The sequence below is a fragment of the Aedes aegypti genome, chromosome 3 (genome assembly GCF_002204515.2).
Source record: "Aedes aegypti strain LVP_AGWG chromosome 3, AaegL5.0 Primary Assembly, whole genome shotgun sequence".
In the NCBI taxonomy this organism is placed as follows: domain Eukaryota; kingdom Metazoa; phylum Arthropoda; class Insecta; order Diptera; family Culicidae; genus Aedes; species Aedes aegypti.
In genome coordinates, this window is record NC_035109.1 from 316,972,730 (window position 1) to 317,000,258 (window position 27,529).

The 27,529-nt window shown below is 41.0% G+C and overlaps 1 protein-coding gene across 1 annotated transcript; it reads right to left on the reverse strand.

The window, feature by feature from the left end:
• On the reverse strand, positions 1-27,125 carry LOC5580236 (membrane-bound transcription factor site-2 protease). The gene is made up of 3 exons (XM_001662372.2): positions 26,757-27,125; positions 25,993-26,683; positions 1-1,080 (listed from the first exon to the last, which is right to left on the reverse strand). Exons 1-3 carry the CDS (start codon positions 26,829-26,831, stop codon positions 329-331), a joined length of 1,518 nt encoding a protein of 505 aa, XP_001662422.2. The 5' UTR covers positions 26,832-27,125; the 3' UTR covers positions 1-328.
• Between the last annotated feature and the right edge of the window lie 404 nt (positions 27,126-27,529).

Genomic DNA, 27,529 nt, shown 5'->3' on the forward strand with positions numbered 1-27,529 from the left:
TTTCATGTTTCAAAAGAGTGATTGTATTTAGCTACACTTTTGTCAATACTCGGTGTACAGTTAGTACTACAAACAAAGTTGCACATCGTTGCTCAGTACATACATACATCCACACACGGCTACGTCATCGCTATAAACTATTCATAACGGCTATTGCTATCATCTTCGTTTCGTGATTTTCCTTAACTCGTAAATCGTCTCTTAAACACTATTGACTACACCACATGATTTCTCAATGTTACGACCTAGAAGTGCGATTCTACGTCAACGTAGAACCAGTCAGTTGTACAAAGTTCAGATTCATCTCTAACCCTCCTCTATCTCACTCCTACTGCCACAAGGCCTTGAACAGCATCTGCCAAAAGACCTTGGTCAGCAGTATGAAAACAAAAAGCGTCCCAACGATGTTGATACACAGTGCAATCACGTCCCGTTTGCTTTTTTGTGGCACCCGGCTAACAACCAATCCGTTCGTCAGCAGCGTACTGACAATGTGCTGCCCGTCGAATCCGAAACAGGGAATCACATTTATGACCGAGAGCCCCAGGGCAAACACGGTCACGTATTTGAGCAGCAGTTGAATGTCGTCGGCGAAACCCGGCCGGAAAATCGATGTCTTCGGAACGAACTGCGAGATTCGGACGGTGCGCGTCAGGTCCGCTGGGTGGCCAATGTAGATAACGTCCGGTTTGTGGTCCCGCCGGATTTGCAGTATGGTCGTAAAGTTGTTGATCATCGGTTTGAAACAGTGGCCTTCGGAGCAAATGGGCTTTTGATGGCAATACCCAAAGGAATTTTCAATCACCTTCCGAATGTTGAGACACATGTGCTGCGGAAGGGCCACGTCCTCCTCATTCACATCGACCATGTATTCGAAGCAGTTGGATGCTTTATTTTCAATACTGCAGCACTCGATGAGGCCGTCATTTTTGTGCGAGATGGGAACGGATTCGTCGTTAAGGTGGACAAAGTCGGGCGAAATGCAGTAGGATGGCTGAGAATGGAGAGATTCCAGGAGACAGTCATACCAGGATACCTCATTTCGGACTTCGCAGCTGTTGATTGATGTGATGATGTCTCCTATAATGAGAAAAAGAGAAACATAAAAAAATGAACGTTATTGATTTACTCACAACCGGCCCGCAGCTTAATTTTGTGCGACCCGCGAAGTTTGAAAACTCGTCTAATAGGGTGATGTGCTAGTAGCCATCGTATTAAGCATTGATCAGTAAGAACTGCAATTTCCCCAGTATTGCAGTGAATGATGCTGATACAAACCGATGCCAAACAATTCTTTCTCAAAACGGCTTTAGCATTGTACAATAACATTTTGATAAATCTTGATCTCTTTTTGGAAATAATGCAAAGAAAATGCATCCTACCGTATTCTCAATCCGTCGTATCGTTTTCAACTCCGTCACAATCAGTTTCCAGATTCGTCTCACAACTTACGGATCACTGTGTGTATTGAGTGGTTAAAACACAACATATCAACGCTATAATAAAATATTTTACTAGAATATATAGATCTACGGGCAACTCCCTCCATTCCTTCAGCATGATGGAATATACTAATTTCCTTTAAAATTAATTGTTCGTCATCAAAATTCAGCCCAAACAAATGAACACAATTCCTTTTGACCGTACAATTATGGCATTTGCTCACAGTACAGCGAAAACAACACAATCAAAGGAACCGTATTTTTACGTCGAGCGTCGCGCACACATTGATGCGCACAAGCTTTTTTTTCTCAGTACGACGGATTGAACTTTGTTTACATTCTCAATTATACGCGGCGATTGAGGTAATTTCGTAAAATGTGGTGATTTATTGAAGTTTTACGGCGTGTGATTGGAATGAAATCCTTCAGTGAAGAAGTACGAAGGTTCAGTTTATACTCGGACGCCGTTGAGTGAACACGTACTCGAGAGTGCTGGTCAAGTATTAAACAGTTGCTCACACTTTGTGTGATTTTTTTTTTGTTTATTGTTCAAGCGGAATCTATTCATCGAATAGATAAAAATGGAAACCAGAAAGAACACGTTGAAACTTGCTTTTCCGCAAGGTGCAAAGATGCCAATTCACCTGGATTAGAGTGTCCATCCCGGGACAAAAAATCCCGGGATCCGACAAATTTCGGGATTTCCCGTTTCCCGGGATTTTATTTCTGACATCCCGGGAATCTCGGGATTCCCGAAATGTACGTACATTTTGATGAAAACCACTAAATTTCAATGAAAAACAATGACATTTTTCCTCTCTATCAACATTATTTGATAAAGTATAAAAGCATAATGAAAAAGAGATTAAACGAGTAATTATTTTCATGAAAAGATCAATTTACCAAGTAAGAAACACATACTTTTATTTGTCTAGGTGCAAAGTTTTAATGCTTTTCTCTTCAACATTAGCCATTTTTATAAGCCTATGCTGAGATAACTAATTTGAAAGTACACCTAAACTGCCGCAAATCGCAAGTCAGTACCATCTGTAAAAAGTAGGCATTGAGAAAATTGACTGAGAAGTTTTCTATCTCGTATTCTATACAAATATTAAAAAAAAATTCCAGGAGATTGGAACATGTTTCGATCTCAATGAAACTTTCATTATTTGCTTTTCACTCCGTTATCCTTTCAAGAAAAAATATAAAGATGGCCAAATAACGATTTTTGTGTTACACGATGTGAAAATCTGCAGTAGGACTGACATGCGTATACTTTTCATTATGAGATTTCTCGTTAGTGCAGCTGAAAGATCATAAGAAGATATAATAAAAACTGATATCAATTCAATTTGGACCAAAATGCAAATGGGAATGACTTGCGATTCACGACACTTCAGCCAATAATTTTGAGTAATTAACTTTTGATCTACATGATCTACAATACCTTCAATAATCTTTAATCGTTTCTTTTGTTCTAAAGTTTTTATGACTTTTCAAATGTTTGAAGCAAATTTCTTTAATATTATGACTTAAGTTTTTGTCATACTTCCATTCATGAATGTTATAGAGAATTTGAAAAAATCCATAGCAAATCCGTAATTAGTCCAGCTAAATTTCGATTTTTGTCAGAATAAGAAAGTCTTATCTGAAATGTGATTTGCTATAATAAATATATATATTTGAAAAGTTACATTATCTGTTTATTTCATTGAAAACAATTGTATTGTTAAATTTGTACTTCCATTTCAACCGAAATGCTAGTTTTATTGAAAATTTGACAAATCCCGGGATCCCGAGATTTCCCGGGATAAGCATAGATTTTTGTCTCAAATCCCGGGACGAGTAAAATGGCCGGGAAATGGACACTCTAACCTGGATGTTTTACGGTTCATGATGCGAGTGCTGAAAATTCCAGCAACTGAAGTGCATTCAGTATATAAGGACGAAAATGACCAACGGTTTTACGTGAAATTTATCGACGAAACGAGCTTCAACAGATTTAGTAGTGCGATGGAGGATCAATATTGGTTCCAGTATGCGGATGGTGAAAAGATCAAGGTTCAGCTTGAGATGGCCAGCCGGCAATTCAAGTGCATACGGATTTTCCATCTACCCCCTGAAGCGGATGATAAGGACATTGCAGCGGTGCTAGGGCAATTTGGCAGAATCAGACAACACGTGCGTGAGAAGTACCCAACCGACTTTGAATACCCTGTTTTTAGCGGAGTGAGAGGTGTGCATATGGAAATAAAGAAGGAAATACCGGCAAACCTTTACATTGGCCACTTCCGTGTCCGATTATATTATGATGGATTGAAGAACAGATGCTTCTTCTGCAAAGCAGAAGGTCACAACAAGTCAGATTACCCTAAGCTAGCAGACTGCAGAGATGCCGGTTCATCGGGATCGGTCAACAGCAGACTCTACAGCCAGGTAACGGCCAATTTGAGGATCGCGAGAAGGCTCAGCGGCAGTGTAAATAACGCACCAATTCGATGACGGTGCTCAGCGTTCCACAGCATCCAAGCGCACGAGAGGATCCATCGGCAGAGGCCGAAACCGCAACAACTGAACAGCCAGCGGAGATGAGTATAGGAGAGACGAATGGTGAAACACTGGAGAGCAGCAGAGCAAACGTCGAAGACAAACGGTGTATCGTGCTCCGGCCAGGAGGAGAACAGTTTGAAACGGGGACCATTGTCCACGTCTGAAAACGATAGCTCGGGCATGGAAGTAGGGAGCAGAAAGGGACGAGGTAGGAAGAAAAAAAATTCAATGGAGGTGCCTGGTATTCGATCTCGAAGTAACTCACGCCGCAGTTCTAGGAGTAACTCACGGCAAATGAAGTAGAGTGGGAAACGGGTTTCTCCCGATGTGATTTCTGTTTGATCTTCACATTTGTTAACCTTTGCAGTATGCCTTCTCGCACTAGTACCTCTCAGTTTTTGATCTTCTCTCAGGTTTGATATTTGCCTAGCTTCCATCTGATGTGTTAGTGACCATGACATACATTAGAAAGATGGCCACTGTAAATTTGAATGCAATAAGCACTAAAGTCAAACAACATCTTTTCAAAGAGTTCGTGTGGAATAACGACTTGGACGTTATTTTCATATTCGTTTGAAAACTTCACCTTTATACCAACACACAGAGCGTTGATCAACATCAGTACAGACGGGAAAGGAACGGTTATACTAGTACGATCGAATATTGAATTTTCAAATGTAGTTATGCACACTAATGGTCGTATGATCTCCTGTGTTATGGACGGAGTGAATTTTATAAACGTATATGCGCACTCAGGCTCCAAATTTAAGAAAGAGAGGGAAACCCTGTTCACTCATGAAATTTTGATTCACTTGGGAGAGTTCAAGGAGAATATCATTCTGGGTGATTTCAATTGCATTATTGACAAAAGCGACTCATCAAGTTCTGTGGAAACCCTGTGTAATGGCTTGAAAAAGTTAGTTAACGAGTTAGATTTATTCGATGTTCAACTGTTAAAAGGAAACGGGCGAACTTTCAAATTTGTTAGAGAAGAATCAAAATCCAGATTGGATCGATTTTACGGCTCCAAGAATTTTATCGAGCAGGTTAAAAAAATTGATACGGTGGCTGTTCCATTTTCCGACCACCACAGAGTGATTTCAACAACTTCCGTGAAAGACATCAACCAGATTAACTTTTATGGCAGAGTATATTGGCGAATGAATTCAAATCTTTTAGGTGATGAAGATATAAAAGAAAAATTTGGAACTTATTATGCGAATTTGAAAAACAGAAATTCATTCCACAATCTAAGTTTTTGGTGGAACAATGATTTAAAAAATGGGATCAGAAGATTTTTTAAAAATGAATCGTTCAATTTGAATCGACAAATCAATAGCCAGAAAAGTTTTTATTATAAATGTTTCAATGATGCAGTTCAATATCAAGCATTAAACATCGACGTCACTGATGAGCTAAACATTGCAAAATCGAAATTAATGGATCTAGAGCAAAGCAGGCTTAATAGGTTTCGGAGTAAATTGAAAACTAATTCTTTGCACAATGATGAAAAGCTATCTTTTTTCCAAGTCACGTCTTTTATCAACCGATCTTCACAATCTAGATTGATAAAGTTGAACGTAAATGGTGTAAGTACTTCGAATCCCTCAATGTTGAAACAAGAGATTTTTGAATATTTCTCAAGCAGATTCCAGAAATACTCTGGACCACTTCACGAATGCCATGAGACTCTTAAGTACATTTTATCTGAAGATGATAAACGAACACTTACCGAACCAATCGAATTAAATGAGATAGAAAATGCGATTAGAGAAGCTTCAAACAATAGCTCTCCCGGACCTGATGGAATTAATTATCAATTTTATTCAACTTTCTATGATTTAATCAAAACTGAAATGCTTGCGTTGTTTAATAATTATCTCCTAAATGGAGAATATCCTCCAGCTCTTTTTACATCTGGAATAATAACGTTAATTCCAAAAAAAGGAAATAAATTCGATCTCGACAATCAACGGCCGATCAGCAGGCTGAATACGGACTACAAACTTTTTACAAAAATCCTATGCAACAGATTGAAACCTTTAATGAAAAAAATATAAGGAGCGGGACAATCGGCATGTGTAGAAGACAGTTCATGCGTTCAAAATTTGACCTTACTCCGTAATGTAATTGTGAAAGCGAACAAAAGTAAAAAGTTTAAAGGAATAATTCTCTCTGTTGACCTAGAAAAGGCCTTCGACAGAGTAGACCATGAGTTTCTGTGGATTATATTGCAAAAATTTAATTTCTTAACTGTTTTTATTGACTGTTTAAAAAGAATATACAAAAACGCAACTTCGAAAGTTTTGTTCAACGGGTTTTTAACAAACTCGTTTCCGATAGGAAAGTCTGTGAGGCAAGGATGTCCATTAAGCATGACATTGTTCTCATTATATATCGAGCCACTTTTGATGAGTTTAAGTAAAAATATCAAAGGTATACTTATCGACGATGTTTTTATTAGAGTCATAGTGCGTATGCTATGACTCAATATTTTTATAAGAAACGATGCTGAATTTAGCTCTACTCTGGAACTGATAAACTACTACAGTATTTATTCCAAAATTAAAATAAATTTCTCAAAATCACAATTTTTGCGACTGAACAATTGCCCACTTGGACCACAACAAATCCGAGAATCTCAAGGATTAAAAATTTTGGGCGTTTACTTCTATGAAAATTATCAAAAAATGATCGAAGTTAACTACGATGAATTGATTAAAAATATTAATTACAGTCTTGCATTGCACTTTACTAGAAGACTGAATTTAATTCAAAAAGTTTGGACTTTAAATACCTACATCCTATCCAAATTATGGTACGTTGCTCAACTGTTTCCCCCAGAATATTGCAATAATTAGAAAAAAGTGCGGTAGTTTCCTGTGGAAAGGATTATTCTATCGAGTTGAAAGAAAAGAGCTCTATGCACCAGAGTACAAAGGAGGTCTAGCTTTGATAGATATAGAATCTAAGACAAAGGCACTTTTTGTAAAAAATATAATCTGTAATACGAAAACTCGTACATATGACAAATTTATGATGGGACAAAACAACAACAAAAAATTATCAAGAACTACGCGTGAGTGGATAAATTTTGCAATTGTGCTAAAAGAGAGTAATATTAATACAAGTAAACAAATATATGATAAATTGATTAATGATATGAACATAACTATTAAGCAGCAAGAAAAAACGCCAAATGTCGTGTGGGAGAACATCTTTGAAAATGTTAATCATAACTTCGTTTCAACTGATTCAAGATCAACACTTTTCATGGTGCTACGAGATTTAGTACCATGCAAATCAAAACTATTCCGTCACAAAGTGAGAGGGATTGATTCACCAACTTGCGATTCTTGTGGAAGAATCGATACTGTTGATCATAGAATCAAGAATTGTGCAGGATCAGCAAGTATTTGGAGTTCTTTAAATAGAGTAATTAAAAATAAATTTAAAATTAATTTGATAGATGCAGCAGATTTGTTGTCATGCAGAATAAGTTACCGAAATTGCAAATATAAAGCAGCGCTTTGGTTGATAATAGAAACTATGAAATATTGTTTAAACAAGTATAGTGACGGAACACTCCAAGAATTGAAATCCCGAATAAGTGTAATACGGTGGAATAACAAACGACTATTTGAAAATCATTTCAAACATTACATGTATATGTTATAATCAACTCATTGTACATAGTAGATAATTTGAAACATTTTTTAAGGGCTACCACCCAAAAAAAAGGTTTTCCATAGAGCCCGGCGAAGTAAGTCACCCACGGGGGCGGGAAGAAACCTGTGTTGGAAAGTGGTGTGGCTCAGTCGATCGCTAAGCATTTCTCTCAAATCGTGTTCGTCCATGCAATTTCATAGCATAGCATAGCATAGACTGACTGTACATGTCAATGGTTGCTACTCCGTGATTGATCGGAACTGGTAAGAATTGCACTACGATCCAAATGAATAAGGGATGGGAGTTTCCGCTTACTCTCGAAGTGCAATTTTAGCAGATCTAATATTATTGATCAATAACGGCGCTGGCCAAGTCCTTACAGTCAGTTGGGATGGGGAAGGAATGTTAGGGTGTAATGATTGTTGCTTCTAGAGACCGAGAATACCTCTGCATCTCCACAATCACCACGGGAAGGGTATTTATTAGTGAGGGAGGAAAAGATCTGGGAGTCACCTCTGGTCGGTGATGCGATCCATGGAGAAGGGGAAAATATACGACTTATATTTAAAGCTAGTTTTGTATTTTTGTCTCGAGAAGTTTTTGCTTTTTGGAAACTTTAAAAAATACGTCAACATCTATACTGTCGAACAATTCAAAAGACGTTTTTATTAATGACGAAAACTGAAAATTACATGTATATATTTTAAATTATATGAAACAGGAATAATGCCGACACTTGTAGTGACGAACCATACATAGTTTATTTGAAAATGACATATGAGTATTACTGGGCATCTTGTCTCGATATGGTAGAAGTTTTAAAAAATACGTCAACATTCACAATGTCGAACAATTCAAAAGATAATTTTCAATAATGTCAAAAAGAGAAAAATATATGCATATTGAAATTGTATAAGAAAATAGCATAATGCCGACACTTATAGTGACGAACCATACAAAGTTTGTTTTAATATTACATAAAAGTTACGCTTTCAAGAAAAAATGTGTTATCATAAGCATGAAACGAACTCATCAGTTGGTAATCCATTCTCGACTGAACACAAAACTGAAACTGTCAGCGTTCCGAAAACAAACCGTCTTGCTTGGGCCTCACGAAGCACTACCCAGCAAGACGCTCCAAAACAGGGAAAAAAAATCTCCGGCGACGAAAACGCGCGAAATCGTGAGCAAAATATATCGGACGACGCAAAACCGAACTGTCCTGCTTGGGCTTCACGAAGCACTACCCAGCAAGACGCTCCAAACAGGGAAAAAAAAAATCTCCGGCGACGAAAACGCGCGAAATCGTGAACAAAATCTAACGGACGACGCAAAACCGAACTGTTCTGCTTGGGCCTCACGAAGCACTACTCTCAAATCGTGTTCGTCCATGCAATTTCGGTGAAAAAGTGCAAAGTGGATAATTAAACTGAAGTTATTACCCGAAATACAGTAGTTTTATTGCATTTTTGGTGTAGAAGTGTACAAACCATATCAGCTTTCACAAAATTACACTTGGATAATGAATCTATGTTGCAGGTAAGTTTGAATATCCGCCGTAGTGGAACATTTAAAGTTTGATACGACGAATAGCAGCGCTTACGACGAAGTAGAACAAAACCCTATCTGGATTGAAAGCTAAAACATAACATGCTCAATAGTTTTATTGGAAACTGAACTTAAAATCAAGTTTAAAATAATGATTGAAAATAAATGTAGAGTAAAGTGGGGCCTCTTCTGTGTTATTAAATAAAAACAAGGTTTCAATAAACATTTTTTGACCCTATTGGTGATACGTCCGTATATTGAATGCAGATTGTGGGTTCAAGTACCACCGGCTACCTAACATTTTAGCCTAATGGAACAATTAAGGTTGGCTAACATATATCTAACTACCGATATTGAATACTTTCTCCTAGAAACTAAAAATAGCTGCCGTTTTTTTAAAAAAAGTTTTGTTTTATGTAAATTGAATTTATAGAAATTATAGAATTTTGAGCACATAAAGTCCATCGATAGTGAAACAAAGAGCTGCTGTGAAATAATCTTATATTGTATTAAGACAAAATTTTATGCAAAGCATGTTTTTGATCCATATATGATATTTTCTTCAAACCACTATTCAGAAACAATTATATTGTGTGTTGTTTCAAAATAAGAAATTCAATGTATTACAACTAGATATACAGGTACTGAGTTGAAATACTTTGGAGTATATTTGGAACAGCAATAATTTTTTAGTTTTTTTTTAGATTTTGTCACACTTTTTTGGCTTAAACTCAAAGCCTTAAACCACAGACAAACAGACGTAACACTTAGAACAAATTTCTTCAAAATCCATCGCCCAGTTTACACCATCATCATCTGGTGAGCATGTTGTACAAAAAGGTGTTTCGTGCAACAAGACCGGCAGATGGCGGTAGTGTGAAACGTCAGATACGAAGAAAAACGATGCGTGCGCCTCTGGTTGTGAGATTTGTAACATAACGAATTTAAAATGATCGTTAAATGAGTGGTCGATGGAAATTTCGTCAGTGTTACGTCTGTTTGTCTGTGCTTAAACCCTTCCGAAATGTCGGATAGGAACAATCCCAGTGTTGAAACTTAAATCCTGTGGTGTTTTTGTCGACTAAGCGAATGTCAAACATGGTCTAAAGTGTCAAGGTTCATTTATTAGGTCAAATTTTTAAATTAAAGTTTAAATATGATATAGCCGTTATTTGAGCGGGAAAAATGCTGAAGTAGTTGCAGTAACATGCTCTTTCATGTTATTAAATAAAAACAAGATTTCATGAAACATTTTAGGACCCTATTATCGTTAGGAAGTTTAGTATACATTTCAATGCGTTTTTAACTGATTCCGAATTTTTCGATTATACCTTATGTTATTTTCAGCCTTTTGCTACACGTGATTCCTTTCGTGTTTACTCCTTTTGTAGGATCCTGATCAAAAAATTATTCATCTGCTTCTTAGCATTTCGTCCTTACTACCTTCTACTTTGAGTATTATCGCGTTCACCGCAAAAGCCAATAACATACTCATTAAAGTTATGCGGTGATTAAACTTTGGAATTAAATGGAAAAAAGAATAACTTCCACATGTGTTACCAGAGAGCATTCTTTGCCAAAGTTGTCATTTTTGTATTCATATATCGGCATCGGTGTGGCAGGCACGATACTATCATATGCCCAGGGCAGTCCAGGAAATTTCCATTACGAAAATACCCTGAACTGACCAGGAATCTAATTCAGGCACCTTCAGCATGACTGTGATTTTTAGCCGCGGACGTTACTACATACTAGGCTAAGGAAGGCACTTTAGCTTATGATACCTACGCCTAGAGATTTTCCATGACATACATATGAAGGTTTCCCCATAAGTTTGTCCAGGAATTTTTCCGAGAAAAAAAGATGAAAATTCTCTAAATATTACTACCAACTAAAAAACTACTACCAACAACTCTGAGAATACTCTTAGATTACTAGGCCATAGTACGTTAAGCCGAAGGTTGTTAGGACGAATGGGTCATCAGGTCGATTTTTTTTTTGCAGGCTTGGCCAGTTAATCTGAAAATTATACTACTTTCACTGATAATGGAACTTTTTGTTCATTTATCTCTTGATAAGCTCATAGAATGCAATTTTTCGAGTTTTTATAGTTGATTTTTGACAATGGAAATGCCTGTAATGATGATCACAGCTCCATTCAAATTAGTGCTTCAATCAGCAGTAACCTTGGACATAATTCTTTCGTATTCGTTTAGGGATGTTGACAGGAAAAACAACAGAGGAAATTTGTTGGTAGGCTTCTTCTTCTTCTTTCTGGCGTAACGTCCCAACTGGGACCGAGCCTGCTTCTCAGCTTAGTGTTCTTATGAGCACTTCCACAGTTATTAACTGAGAGTTTTCTTTGCCAATTGACCATTTTTGCATTCGTATATCGTGTGGCAAGTACGAAGATACTCCATGCCCAGGGAAGTCCCAGAAAAGATCCTCGACCGATGGGATTCGAACCAACGACCCTCAGCTTGGTCTTGCTGAATAGCTGCGCGTTTACCGCTACGGCTATCTGGGCCTCATGTGTTGTTGGTAGGCTTATTGTTGTCTTTGTTCAACGGTTGTACAAACATCAAAGATCAAGAACACTGGAATTGTCGAATGGAGCATGAATAAATTGACCAAATTTGTATTGCCTAATTAATCTGGAATCTATACTACTTTTGTTGATAATGAAGGTTTTAATGTACTTAGATTTTATATTTAGTGATTGCTGCATTCATTACGTTATAAAGTGTATGGCTCCGATAGTAGTGTTGATGCTGAGAAGATTTTTCAAGCAATGTTGCTGCTATTTTCAAAAACGTTGAACTTTCGTGTGTGAGCCCGAGTTCAGTCAGAGGAAGTGACTATGGCTTATGGACAAGAAGTGTCATACATACAATACACAAGGCTACGAGAAACGAGAAATTTGCTGACCACCGAGAAGCTACCATTGATTGTGAAAACGCAACATGCAAGCATTGCTGGGCACAAGGGAATGCAAATCCGGGAGTATAAAAACAACAAACGTTGGTACACTACATCTGGTGAGATCGTTTTAAATACTCAATATTATAGTTTAACTTTCTTAGCAACGCCACTCCCAACGATTTTACCTCTAACCCTGAATTGAAACGGTTGGTACGGTTGTCCCCGTTTCTTCTTTCTTGAATTGAAATTTTTTTGTCTATTTGTTTATTCATGCGTGAATAACCTAATCGTCATGATTTTTTTCAATTGCCTTCAACCCCAAAGTCTGCACAGTGGGCCTGGCCATTTTAATATTTGTATCATATCGCCGATATTCTGCAAATATTAATACTGACAAGAAAATATCTTAAATAATTAAGGTATTTCCAGGATGCTTTTCAATATTGGCTGTGCAAGCGCTTAGATTAGATTAGATTAGATTAATGAAGGTTTTAATGTACTTAACGTAACTTAACTGATAAAATCTGAGGCGGACAGGGCTGGGAGAAATGACCAGGACAAGGCCTTTGTGAAGAAGTCAGCTAGTTGGTTTACGCTCGCAATCGGTTCGACTAGCAACAAGCAGCAACAAGATCTCGCAGAAAATGATGCTTGATGTCTATATGCTTCACTCTCTTGCTCTCCACGTTCTTGGCCATACCGATACATCCACGGTTGTCTTCGAATATGGTCACTGGTTCGATCGTCTTCTCACCTAAATCACCGAGGATTCCGGCCTGCCATACTGCTTCCGATGCTGCAGCACTCAATGCCACATATTCTGCTTCACTTGACGAAGTGGCCACCGTCGTCTGCTTCTTGCTTGACCTTACAACCGTCGATCCATACACTTGGAGAACGAATCCGCTAACTGACTTCCGGTCCTCTGTGTCGGTAGCCCAGTCTGCATCCGCGAATCCGATCAGGGGTAGCGCTCGTTCATCTCGGTAAAACGTAAGGCAATGGTCCATCGTTCCTTTTAGGTAACGCACCACTCGTTTGAGTGTGGTCCAGTGCTGCGGTCCGGGTTGGGATTGGAACCTCCCAAAGTACCCGACAGGAAAACAGATGTCCGACCATCACGTACATCAGGTTCCCCAAAAGTTCACGGTACGGTTCGTCAAAGGCTTCGGTTACTTTACGATCGAGCTGCAAACCCTTCTCCATCGGGGTCCTTGTAGGGTTGCACTGCAGCATGCCGAACTTCTGGAAGATTTTCTCCAGACTATTTTCTTGAGATAACGTCATCTTTCCGCTTGACCGATCGTACTGTATCTTCATGCCGAGGAAATGGTTTAGCTCCCCACAGTCAGTCATGGTGAACATCCGGGACAGTTCGCGCTTCAGCTTCAAGATCGTCGACAATTTCATGCCCGCTATGAGGAGATCATCAACATACAGTACGACGAACACGGCATCTTCCCCCCTCTCGTCGGTACAGGTGTATAGGCAATAATCGTGCTTGTAACGAACAAAGCGCTTGATTGGATTTCTCGTTCCAACATCTAGGGGATTGCTTCAGTCCGTATAACGATTTCATCAGACGGCATACTTTGCCTGGTCGCACTGGCAAACCATCTGGAACCCCCATGTATATTTCTTCTTGAAATTCCCCGTGAAGAAACGCCGTCTTTACATCCATTTGGTGGAAATGAAACCCTTTTTGAACACCAACAGCCAGCACGATCCGAATTGTCGCTTGCTTCGCAACAAGTGCATAGGTGTCGTTGTAGTCCAGGCCAGGTTTCTGTAGAAAACCCTTGACGACCAGTCTCGCTTTACGGCGCACGGGGTTGCCGTTCTCATCCTCCTTGTTACGGAACAGCCACTTCGCCTGAAGGGGTTCCACACCGGCTGGGCATGGAACCAGTTTCCATACCTTGTTGGCTGCCATGGATTTGAGCTCCTCGTCCACTGCATTCAGCCACAGCTGTCGATCATCTCGCGCTTTGATTTCATCAAACGATTCCGGGGGATCTGAGGATGGTGAAAGATTCCCAGCAGACGTTGCTCAAAAAGTCAAAGAACTTACCTGGGAGCTTGCGCTCCCGTTCACTGCGCCTAGTGTTAGACTCTAAACAGTCATCACCTCTTGTTTGTGAAGGGAGCGCCCCAGGAATTTCAAGCTGTTCTTCAGGAAGTTTCTCCAGGTCAATCGAATCTTCATCATCGCTTGGAAAAGAAACTACCGCTTGCGGTTCGGCTTTCTGATCATCTTTCTCGGTTGGGTACACTGTCGGAATCATCAACGGAACCTTCAAATCTTCACTGTCTTCAACTGCATACGGCATTGATTTCTCGTCAAATTTGATGTCACGAGCTATGAAGATTTTTCTTGACGATCTGTTCCAATGGCGGTAGCCATTAGGAGCATATCCGACCATTACCGCCTCTCGACTCTTGTTGTCCAGCTTCTTTCTAAGTTGGCCTGGCACCCATGCGAAAGCCTTGCATCAAAAAATTTGCAATTTCGAGAGATCCGGTTTAACACCGGTCCAATACTCCTAGGGTAACGGTCGTATTTTGGACCCTCTAAGGAAGTGATTTTAGTTTTGTGTCCCAATTAATTATTTGCACAGCGTATAGAGAAAAACTTCCTCTACGAGATAAAAATGCCCATACGGTCATGTAGGATCCAAAAAACATCGAAAATAATTGAATTGTGAAGCACTGTTTTTCATTATTTTGGACACACCAATACATTTTGGACCGTCAAAGTACATATTTTGGACCCCGGCATTTTTTATCGTTTGGCGTCAAAGTCCATGACACTGGATGTATAATATGCTTGCCCATAGTCTAATCAATCGATCGACAAAGGAAAACCGAACAAATTCTACGCTTTCTGTTCAGAAGTTGGAAAAAAGTTTTTGTTTACATTTCAGAAATTTCTGACGGCTTCAATTTCTGTGTGTAACGGGTTGTAACGGTAGCATGGATGCACTGATTAAATTAAATTAATTTCAGATAAAATAAACACATTTTCTTTGTACAAACGGTTGACGCAAGTGCGGAATAGTCCTATCTTTCCAAATGGCATGCAAATTGAGTTGGTCTTTAAATTTAAACTGCGAAATTTGCAGGAAAATGGCCAAGGGGGTCCAAAATATATTGGTTACCCTACGTACCAGCAAGCACAGCCTCGCACCACATGTACATCGGCATATTCGAATCAATCAGCATCGTCCTTACCTTCTCAACTAGCGTACGGTTGAATCTCTCAGCAACACCGTTTTGTTGCGGGGAATATGCAACGGTAGGCTGGATGTGTATCCCCTTCCGCTTGTAGAACCCCTTTTGTTCCTTCGAACCGTACTCTCGTCCTTGGTCAACGGTAAGCTTGCTGATTCGTTTTTCAAACTGGGCAGTCACCATCGCTTCAAACTCTTGAAAAATACCAAATACTTCAGACTTCTTCTTCATTGTGTACACGCAAGCGAAATGGCTCCAATCGTCAATGAATGAGACAAGGTACTTCGATCCGTCCCAAGCCGGAGGATCGATCGGTCCACACACATCCGAGTGTATCCGCTCCAGCAGACGACTAGCTCTTTTTCGATGTCCGTCGAAGGGTTCCCTGCATTGCTTTCCAAGCGCACAGGTGTCACAGAATCCAACAGCATTCACTTTAGGACCAAACCCTTCTGCCATCTGTCAGCGCGTTCATCGTAGATTGGCTGGCGTGACCCAAACGACGATGCCAAAGGTTCCCAGTATCCGAAGCACACACATTTGCTGTGGCTCCCGTCACGTTCAAATCTAAATCAAGTTCGTACAAATTACTTCTTAGATGTGCTACTCCAATTATTGCGTCCTTTTTCTTCATCACAGCTTGATGCTTTCCATCACGGGTTGTGAACATCACGTCGATGCCACCCTGGGACATCTTCTTCACGGACAGCAGGTTACCTCTCAGCTCAGGTACGAAGATCACACTCTTCAGTTCTAACAGTACGCCTTCTTTGGAAAATCCGAAAACTTCACCTTCATATTTGCCAACAATCGGGACGCCATCTTTGGCCACATCGATCACGAACGGTTCCTTGAGCTTCCTCACCGACTGCATGCACTCCAAGCTGTTCACTAGATGGTCGTTACATCCAGAATCAACCACGAAAGTCGACTTCTTGTGGTCCATCTCCGCTGGTGTCTTGTTCACCATGAACGAAACAGCCTTACATCCAACGGCCGCATTCACCTTACCTTCGGGCTTCTTGACACAACAATCTCGTTGCATATGTCCAGGCTTTCCGCACCGATGGCACTTACCAGCAAACGGCTTCTTCGGCTTCTCGGGCTTCTTATTTCTTACACCGACAAACACTGCACTCCTATCTTCGCAAGAATCTTGCATCCGATCAGACCGCTTGGATTCCTCCGCTAACAGTCGTTGTTTCACGGCTTCCAACGTCAGGTCCTTCTCGTTTATATTCTCCAAAGCCGTAACCAGGGAGTCGTAGCTGTCGGGAAGGGTAAAAAAAAAGCTGTGATACCGTATCGTTCTCCTCCAGTTTAGCGCCGGCTGACTTGAGCTGCCGTACGATATCGTCAAACTGCTGCAAATGATGCCTCATCGATGCGCCCTCCTTCATCCGGAGTCTCGCCAGCTGCTTCCGTAGCAGGGTCTGGCTGGCCACCGACTTCTTGGCGTAGTTGTCCTCGAGAGCCTTCCACATATCACGCGCCGTCTCCTTTTCCCGTACGTTGCCAAGGCACTCATCCGAAAGAAATCGAACGATCAATGACTTCGCTTTTCGATCGGTCTGCAGGAACTTCGCTCTTCCAGGGTCCTCTTCAGCAGGAACGTCCTTCTTCAGCACCTCCGAAACTTCCACTGCTTCCAAGTAGAGTTGAACTCGGAAACGCCAGTTCTCGAAGTTCGATCCAAGAGCATCCAACAGGGGAATTACGGAGCCTTCTATCGTTGACAAGGCCATAACTGGAATCTGAGGCGGACAGGGCTGGGAACAAGGTTTATTAACAGGAAACGGTCTGTACACTTCGGTGTCTTGATGTGGAATAGGGTTGAAAAAAATGCGCGGGCGCTCACGTCAGTAAACCATTAACCCAAAATGAAGGTTTTATTTGATTTATCTATGATAAGTTCTAGGTTCGATTTCTTATGAGTCGACACTGACATAGCAGCATCATATATAGGTATTTGTTGTGGTACATTACTGCACTTTATTATTTATGCAACTGAGCTTCAAATGCTTCATTGTGTTATGACTGATTGACAATGGCTCGATAACTTTCGTCTTATCCATGCACATCTCGATCTTCACTCATACCTATAACTTGACAGATCTTTTTATTTGTATTCGGTTGAAAATATTGACGATTGATTGATAGATAATGTGTCAATTTTCTTTAGATCAGATCTGCTTTAATGATGGCCGGTATGCTGATCATAAGTACTGTGCAAAAGGATAGGACAAGAAACGGTCAAGGAATGATTCCGCTACCGAAATTACTTGAGCTGTACGCAGCTGAGAAGTAGAGCTAATTTCATAACGTCGGTAACGCCTGCCGTACAAATCAAAGGGAGCTGTCACTTTTCCGAACGGAAAAATGTGCCGCTCAATTATTCCGCAAGTAAAAGTGACATTTCGCTCATACTGAATCAGCTGTCAAAATTACTTGGGTAAAAAGGAGAAATTTTACTTGAGCGATTTACGTTTCAGGTCCGTACTTGGCTTGAATCAAGAAAGACATTCGTTTTACTTTTCGACGTTGTTGTATTGGAAACCGTATTGGGTGGTATTGGCCTTATTACAGTTGTGTTCAGAATAATAGTAGTGAAAGCCGATTTTCATACAAAATGCTCAACTACGGCATGCTGTAACTTTGTTTCCATAAGAGCAATCGGCTTGAAATTTTGACAGTGAACTACAAATATACTCAATTTCATTATCACAAGATTTGAAAATTTTCACACTACCGGCTAAAAAGTTAAGCACCAGGTAAAATCACTCAAAATAATAGTAGTTTTTCTTTTGTAAATTTTTGTTCAGCAACAATTTTGTAATAAATTTGCTTGTTTATACATTTATAGCTTGGGTGAAAATGGTTGAAACGATGAATAAAGAAAAAATCTCAAATCTCAAAATACAGCAGATATTTAAATTATTAAAACGACCTCTGAACACAATTGTAGATTCAAATACATTTTTTATGTGATATTTTTAAGTTTTGGTGTTTGATTTTTGACTACGAAAATGGATCATTGAAGTCTTTCGACATTCACCGCATTAAAACAGGCGCTATCGTACATGCATGGCATTCAACAATGTGGCAGCATTGCTGTTCTGTCAAACACACAAGACTACGTTGGCGCTATCTATGCTTTTCATATCGGCCGTTTTAGTGAATTTCAATGATGCAATTAGAGGGTCTTGTCCCGGGAATCCCGGGACAAAAATCCCGGGAAATCCCGGGATCTGAAAAATCCCGAATCCCGGGATATTTTAGAAAATCCCGGGATTTCCCGAAATTGTATATTGCACTAGAAAATACTTGTATGTAATTATCAAATTATGGTTCAAAACAAACGGCATGTTGTTCTGGTCACTGTTAATGCATGGATGTTTATTTGTTATTGCTTTTAGCTCGCTATATAAGGATTTTATTGAGGTTATGTGGGGTTTTGCGTTTGAATTTATATAATCTTTCTGGTACGCTTGTAACGTAATTTCCAATTCAATTTCAAAACCTAACAAAATAAAACTTAATAACTAGAAACAAAATTTTAGAAACGTTTTTGTTTTTAAATATAAATGTCATCTTCATGCTTTGGTGGTAAATTTTTCTACCTTATTATCCTGGTATGACATGCTGGCAGCAATTGTGTCAACTCTTAAGGTGAAACATCTCGGAGTCCAAAGATGGCCGGCACAATGGCCGACTTCTCCCCCTACTCACGTTTTCAAAGGCACAAAACTGGAGAAATAGTTGGTAAACGTCCCTGGTCTTCTTATTTTAAGCTTTCTGTTAGTGCACAAAGCCAAAATTAAAAGTGCACTGTTGTGGGATGCTTTCTTCGCGAGATTTGTGGCTTTGAAGTTTTAATGCAATCTTAGAAGTTGATTCCAAGCTGTTTCACCTTAAAAAGGCAGGAAGATTTCAATTATATTGGTAAATGAAGAATGGTGTTATTTTTTGGTGATTAAATTTCAACTGATCCATAAAAATCAGATTACGTTATTTCGAAGCTACTCTATACAGCTAAACTTTGCTTCAGAATCCTGCGCCGGCCGATTTTTGGCCATTTTAGAAAAATTTGATTTAATCCCGGGATCCCGGGATTTCCCGGGATTGTGAAAAATAAAATCCCGGATCCCGGGATTTTTTCGAGCCCGGGAAACAAGACCCTCTAGATGCAATTGTATTGTACTCCTTAGTGCCTTTGTTGTACAAGCCTCCAAGACCAAGAACATTGAGGTTGTCGAATAACCCAAGTAACCAGTAAGCACGATAATGCGGCACGGTAACAGCATTATATGCGCATATAGGGTAATCATTTGATGCTTGTCAGTTTTATATACGCATATAATGCTATTATAATGCCAGAAAAGGCGAAATAGCGTGCCATTATAATGCGAAGATATAACCGTGCTTCTCGGCACCACTAGTGCTGATATAAGACCACGTGAGAAACGTCAGTTGTTTTCGCCAGGTTTTTCGGGCGAATATTTTGTGCTTTCGCGTACGCAGCCAGAGAGCTTTCGCGTATGCGGCCAAGCAGCTGGTACACGAGGTAAATAAATAAATGAATGAAAATGGAAACCTCGAATAGTATGCAAAATGTAATAAAATGATTGAGATAGTACTTCTCCGTATCAGACTTATTCATTTTGGTGGTTTTAATCCTTTTGAGGACTTGAAATTGCCACATATTGATCCTTGTTTTATGATGATGAAATTCCTCATTTTGCGTCTCGAACCTGCGACACCTGTATTGTTGAGTTGTTGAAGTTCTGCTCCTTTGCTCCTTCGCCCACATAAGATGAATAGTATTGGAAAGAAAAGTGACCAATTTAAACCACCACTTTTCCCCGTCATAAAAGCTGCAATTGTAGTAGTGAGAAGACTTATGTTTGACTTCCTCTCACCACTATATGTAAACACAAAGCACGTGGTATATCTGTCAAAACACTGGATGGCATTTAAACAGGCCCTGTATGCGAATATAGAGCCAATATAGTGCTTATTTAATGTCCGTATGCATCAGGCTTAGAAGCATTAATGATGCTGTAATAGGGTTTCTATGCAGCGGAAGTGCTGTTATAGGGTGTGTAAGCATTTGTGGTGCTATTATAATGCATGTACGCATTTATGATGCTGATTAAGGGCTTATTATTAGTGCTTATGGTTACTTGGGAATGCTGATTACAGGCTTCATACGTAACTTGGCCTGTGTAACTCGAGTAAAATAATGCTTTGATATTCCATGTTGTTGCATTTTTTGATTATTTGTGGTTTGTTTTTGGCAATGGAAATTCATATGATGATTATTTGAACACAGCTTCACTCAAACTAATGCTTTAATCTGCCATAATAGTGGACACCTTTTTGTAATCGTCTAGAGATGTTGACACGAAGATTGATAGAAGACGTTTGTTGGTGGAATGTACTCCGGCTTCTTGGTGTCTTTGTTGTTGAGCTAGTAGAAGCTTAATTGCTCTTTTATGTGATTGATGACAATCTTCTTCTTTCTGGCATTACGTCCCCACTGGGACAGAGCCTGCTTCTCAGCTTAGTGTTCTTATGAGCACTTCCACAGTTATTCACTGAGAGCTTACTATGCCAATGACCATTTTTGCATGTGTATATCGTGTGGCAGGTACGAAGATACTCTATGCCCTGGGAAGTCGACAAAATTTCCAACCTGAAAAGATCCTCGACCGGTGGGATTCGAACCCACGACCCTCAGCTTGGTCATGCTGCGCGTTTACCGCTACGGCTATCTGGGCCCATGATTGATGACAATGGATTGATGAATTTTGTTCTTGTTCAATAAATTTTCGACCTCTGTTTTGTTTGGTATTTCACAAGAACAGATCTTTTCATTATTATTAATTCGTAATGTGATTTTGAAACGATTAATTGATGCTTTGTCGATTTTCTTAGGACTCCATATTTCAATCTATTGATGTGCATTTTGTCTTTGTTATATTGGAAGCTATATTTTTCTTGAACAGACTCAAATCCACGTTATTTCGCTATGAAATGCATTTTACTTTGTTTCTGACCTTGGAAATTTCTATAATTGTGACGTCTTGAATAATAGACAAATTTAGTTTTGCTTCTGGTTTATTTGACGTTCACTTAATAACTAATTTTCTGATCGCTATCTTTTAACAGCACTTACTATGATCGGTGTTTTGATCGGTAGCAACCGTAGTCAGGGAGTAACCACGGTATTCACGTTTGCAGTGATGCCAATACACTACAACTACTGCCCCTCTAAGTAGCGCGGAGGGCGCACTACTCGATTTGATCTAGTCACGTATGTTCCGTCTGGTTGTCGTTGACCGACTCGAGGTGGTTCTTCTACTTCGACGAAATCATCTCCGTACACCGACTCGTCGCTGGATTCAGCATTTTCACGTTCCCTCGCATTGGTTGTAGCCCCACTGTGTTCGTCGTCGAAATCGTCGTAGGGATACTTCAGCAGCTGGTGGCTTCTTCTCTTGATCAAACCTATTGACGCTGCTTCGCACTCGTACAGGACAGTACCCAGTTTCTTCACGACTGTTGCTCGCACCCAGGCTGGTTTCTTCGGATCACGGTAATCTCTTGCGTACACCACTTCACCAACTTCAAAAGTCACGGATCTTGTACGATCTTGATTAAAACTCGCTTCCTGTTGCCGCCTGGTATTATCCGCCTTCAGTACATCGAACCTTATGTGCATTTCCCTCCCGAACATGAGCTTGAAAGGGCTTTCGTTCGTAGTAGCATGTTTCGTTGCACGGTACATTTCCAAAAAGGAAAATAAACGGTGAGCGACTGTCTTTTTCTGAAATGCTGGGTCAGAAGAAAGCTTCGTCAAGGCCGATTTAACCGTCTTCACTGCATTCTCAGCCGCCCCGTTGGAGCACGGGCTATATGGTGCCGTCCGCAGATGTTTGGTTCCTCGATTCATACAGAAATTCTTGAATTCGTCCGAGGAAAACGCCGTACCGTTGTCTGAGACTAAAGTGGAAATGTGTCCAAAACGTGATTTATATTCACAGACCTTCTCAATCGTCTCCTTCGATGTCAGCGTGCGCACTGGGAACACCTCTATCCACTTGCTGTAGCTGTCCACCATAACCAGAAAATCGGCACCTCTGAACTGGAAATGGTCAATATGAACTCGATCCCCAGGGGAACTTGTAAGTCTCCACGGTGATATTGGATCCGTCCGCTCTGGTCGTAACTGAATACACAATTCGCATTTTCGTCCAAGCTCTTCAATCTCCTTGTCCATTGACGGCCACCAGAAATATGACCGCGCAAGGCTCTTCATCTTGACTATGCCCAAGTGAACCGAGTGTAACTCCATCAGGATGTTCTTCCGCAATTTGGTTGGAATTACGATGCGATAACCCCAAAGCAGGACACCTTCCTCAACGCTGAGTTCATCTCGCTTGGAATAAAACTTCTTGATCTCTTCTTCCAGGATGTTCGATGGCCAACCAGACTTCAAATACTCCACCACACGGCTTACAGTCTTGTCACGACGACTCTCGACCTTCAACTGCCTCCTTTCGACTAACGAACGAGTTTCTTGTTCCAAAAAGTTCAGAAATATTGTCGGGTCTTCTTCTGCAAAATCGTCGTTAAACTCATCTTCATCTTCGACACTGGCCAACGGAAAACGGGAAAGAAAATCTGCCGGGATATTGTCCACACCTTTCACGTGCTGGATTTCATAGTCGAAGCTTGACAAAAACACGGCCCATCGTTGAAGTCGTCTCGCTGCTGTTTCAGGAACACCCTTTGTGCTGAACAATCCAATCAGCGGCTTGTGATCGGTCATCAAAATGAAATGTCGACCGGCCAAATAACTGTAAAACTTCGTGACTCCGTAGTAAATGGCCAAAGCTTCCCGGTCTATTGTTGAATAATTGCCTTCGTGTTTCTTGAAAACTCTTGAAGCAAACGATATCGGACGCTCATTTTTATCCGGAAAAACGTGAGTAATGACAGCTCCGATTCCTGCGTTCGATGCATCGCAGTACAGCTTGATCGGAAGATCTCGATTATAGTGAACCAGCACCGTTTCTCCAGCAATGAGATTCTTAGCTTCCTCGAACGCTTGCTGTTGCTTCTTAGTCCAGGAGAAACTAACACCTTCCTTCAGCAGCTCGTACAGGGGCTTCAGACTGTGTGCCAAATGGGGACAAAACTTGGCGTAGTAATTCACGAGTCCCACAAAGGAACGGACCTCCTTAGCGTCTGTTGGTGGCTTCACGTTCAATATGGCCTTCACCTTATGTGGGTCCTTATGCAACCCTTCCTTGTCGATGTAATGGCCAAGGAAATCCACTTCTTCCTTGAAAAATTCACATTTTTCTTTATTCAACAGAAATCCAGCGTCTTCGAACCGTTGCAAAACATGATCCAGGTTCTGTAGATGTTCCTCGGTAGTGGACCCGGTGACCATAACATCGTCTAGGTAACTGACAGTTCCACGGCAGCCTTGCAACACTCTCTCCATTGTAGCTTGAAACACGGAACAAGCGGTCTTCGTTCCAAACGGCAAACGATTCATATGGAACACGCCTCGATGGGTGCTCCACGACAAAAGCTTCTTGGTTTCCTCATCGACCTCGAGCTGGTAATAAGCATTCTTGAGGTCCAGCTTGGAAAAGTGCTTACCTCCTTGCAAAGCCGCAAAAATCTCATCGATGATAGGTAACGGATGATGGTCGTCCTTCAGAAACGGATTGACTGTAACACGATAGTCAGCGCAAAGACGAATCGATGAATCCTTCTTCAGAACGGGTACTAGTGGTGTTCCCCATTCCACATCCGCCGTGGATGCTTTGGTAATGATACCTGTACGCTCCAAACGATCCAACTCGGCTTCCACCTTTTCCTTCAAAGCTAATGGCACCTTCCTTGGTTTACAAAATCTTGGTACTGCTTCGTCCTTCAGTGGCAAATGGACCTTCATATCCTTCAAACAGCCTAGCTCTCCCGTGAAAACAGCTTCATGCTTGCACAAAATCGTCTCTAGCTTCTTGATGTGGTCCTCAGCAACCGTCAATGCGCAAAAATCAATCTTCAGACCCCAGCTGGACATGGTCTGTCGTCCCAGCAATGGGTGCCGGTCACCGTCGAAAACGAAAATTTCCTCCTTGGAATCGTAGGCCTTGTACCTCATACGAGCGTAGAACTTTCCGACCGCCCGGAAACTACTGCCGTTGTAGCACACAAACTCTTCTTGGACATCCGTATTTAGCTTCACGTTGGAAAATAGCTTATGGAAGAGTCCCGTAGAAATGGCGTTCACTGGACTTCCTGTGTCCATCTCGAAGTCAATCTGTCTCTCGTTGACGCAAATTTTCAGCAGCACGGGCGGAAGGAAGTCCACCTTGTTCAAACGCAGATGGTTCACTTTCGGGCTTCTTTTTTTCCCACCGGAACTCCGATTCGCCGCCGCATCCTTCTCTCTTGATGGACAAACCTTGGCCAAATGTCCCTTTTTATCGCAGATCTTGCAAACGTAGCTCTTATACTGGCACTTCCGAAAATCATGGTCTCCCTTTCCGCAAGCAAAACACTTCACGGTTTCATTCTTCTTCCTGTTATCTCCTTGGATCCGGTGCACTTCTAGCATACCACGCTGCTGTAGAGTTGACTCTTTCTTCATAGCCAGTTTCACCAAATCTTCGTAGGCCACCGAAGGTTCCTCTTCACAAACTCTTTCAAAAATTGGGCCACGACGCAATCCTACGACGAACATATTCTTGATGAAGTCGCTCAAATTGGCACCAAAATCGCAGTCGGCTGCCAACTTTTTCAAACGGGTAGCCCATTCGACCACCGTCTCACTGTCGCCTTGACGTGCTTCGAAAAATCTGGAACGCTCTCGAAAAACCACCACCGTAGGGGTAAACCGCTGGCGCATCAATTCGCAGAGCTGGGCAAAATTCTTGGTTTCTGGCTTGTCCGGAAAACACAGATTCTTGATAATCTGGTATACCTCCATTGACACGGATGTGAGCAGGAACGCAGCTCGCCTCTCATCGTCCGCTTCATCGTTGAGTTCGTAGGCCACGAAGAATCTTTCCAGGCGTTCCTGGTAAAGTGGCCAGGAATCGCCAACGTTGAACTCCGGAGGCTTCACATTCATGACGGAATCTTGAAAATTTGATTTTTTCCTTTCGTCGCCAAACTGTGACGTCTTGAATAATAGACAAATTTAGTTTTGCTTCTGGTTTATTTGACGTTCACTTAATAACTAATTTTCTGATCGCTATCTTTTAACAGCACTTACTATGATCGGTGTTTTGATCGGTAGCAACCGTAGTCAGGGAGTAACCACGGTATTCACGTTTGCAGTGATGCCAATACACTACAATAATGATGATTCTTTGATCACAGCTTCATTCAATATGCAGTAACAGGACAGGACACTATTCTTTCGTATTCGTTTGGAGATGTTGATACGATGATTGATAGAAGAGATTCGTTGGTAGACTGTACTTTGACTTTGTTGCACAAGCCTCCAAGCTCAAATACGTTAAGGTTGTCGAATAGAACATAATAAAGCTGTTCCCCATGCTGTAACCACCTCATAAACCTACATAATTTAAGTATAACTTACCCTCTTCCAGTCCTCGTGCTCCCAACAGCGGCGAATTGTTCTTAATGCTGGTCACCATCACGGATTCATTCACTCGGTAGATCGCCGACAGCATCACCGGAGTCGTAACGAACAGTAAATATGCAAACGCACCTAACAGCAGATTGTGCCAAATTCCGGCACAGAGCACTTTCAGCCGCTTCCAAGTCTTCAACGCGTTCAACTGATCCGAATCAAGCTGTGTGTAGGCCATCGGGATAATTAACATCACGTGGAATCCGAAACCCTTGATTGGAACATCCTCCAAGACAGCAGCCAATCCGTGACCCAGCTCATGCACAACGCTGTTGATCGCCAGTGCCGCAATATAGAATCCGATCTCATTTAGTGGCAGATTAACCCCCGGAATGAGTAGATCAAGTGAAACCGTCTCAGCGACCGCACCGGAAGCTCCTGCAGCGCTATCCGTGCTCGGTTTGCCGGAACTCTTGGTGTGAAAAGCGGACACCACGATCAACAGGGATGCAAGCGGCATAAGCAAAATCGACAGGTAAACGCCTAGGCTGAAATTCAGTTCCAGCAGTTTGGGATAAGCCGTGCTCCATTTGACGATGGATCGGTTCAGCGCCGTCGTGTGCCACTGCAACCGGAGGAATTTAACCGACAAACCCGTCCCCTTTAGAAACGCCTCATACGGATAGTGCATGCAACTCTGAAATGGTAATCGATTAGTTCGTGTTGAAATCGCTTACTGAAGTTTTAGCTCTGTGGTTTTAGGTACTTACTTTGAAAAAGTTGTCGAAAAACAACAGGACTCCATAGATGGCCACCACCACGCCCAGGAGCAGTAAAAAATCCATCCTATTTTATTTGTTGCGATTTCTCTACAGAAAACTTGCACTTTAATACATCACTCGAAGTCCAGGCGTAGCAGCGAAGCAATGCACTTTCCACAAATTCAGGAACAAAAATGATGCAGTATGATGTTTTCCTGCTGACCGGTTTCTTCTTTCTTACTGCTGCGCCAGGATAATTTAATAACTTTGCCCTCAATGTGTCGGCCACTGCACCACACTGAACCAACGAATGGGATCGAGACCAAAACAAAAAAGTTTTCATTGATCCGGCTTTGGGTTGGTGTTGGTTTGTCGCATATGATGACAGTTTCGTCACCACCACAATCATGGCCGCATTACACGATTGAAAAATATTGGCAATGAAACTGTTATTGATAAACTGATATTGACGAATAAAACACGGACAAAAATGAAATTAGCTACCCAAGTATTAATAACACCAAGCATTATATTGTCGCACCGCCACCAAACCAAATCGCGCCAGTGAGACTCGCGACGCGCCTCAACTCGCGCGATTTTGATATCAGTTTTTTAGTGTGGCGCTGCATTCTTACGATTTTTATGAACACAGCGCACTATTCACACATTAGCTGCGACGCACGGGGCCCGAGAAAACAATAATTATATATCAATGTTGGTCTTGATTTCTACCGGATACATAATAACATTGCACGTATTCTACTGCATATCAACAATACTGG

Bases quoted from the DNA above. Each gene is read 5' to 3' on its own strand.
- LOC5580236 (XM_001662372.2), bottom strand. From the start codon at position 26,831: ATGGATTTTTTACTGCTCCTGGGCGTGGTGGTGGCCATCTATGGAGTC. The intron at 26,684-26,756 runs GTAAGTACCTAA...TTACCATTTCAG, and splicing joins TTTTCGACAACTTTTTCAAA to AGTTGCATGCACTATCCGTA. The intron at 1,081-25,992 runs GTAAGTTATACT...TTCTCATTATAG, and splicing joins AGCACGAGGACTGGAAGAGG to GAGACATCATCACATCAATC.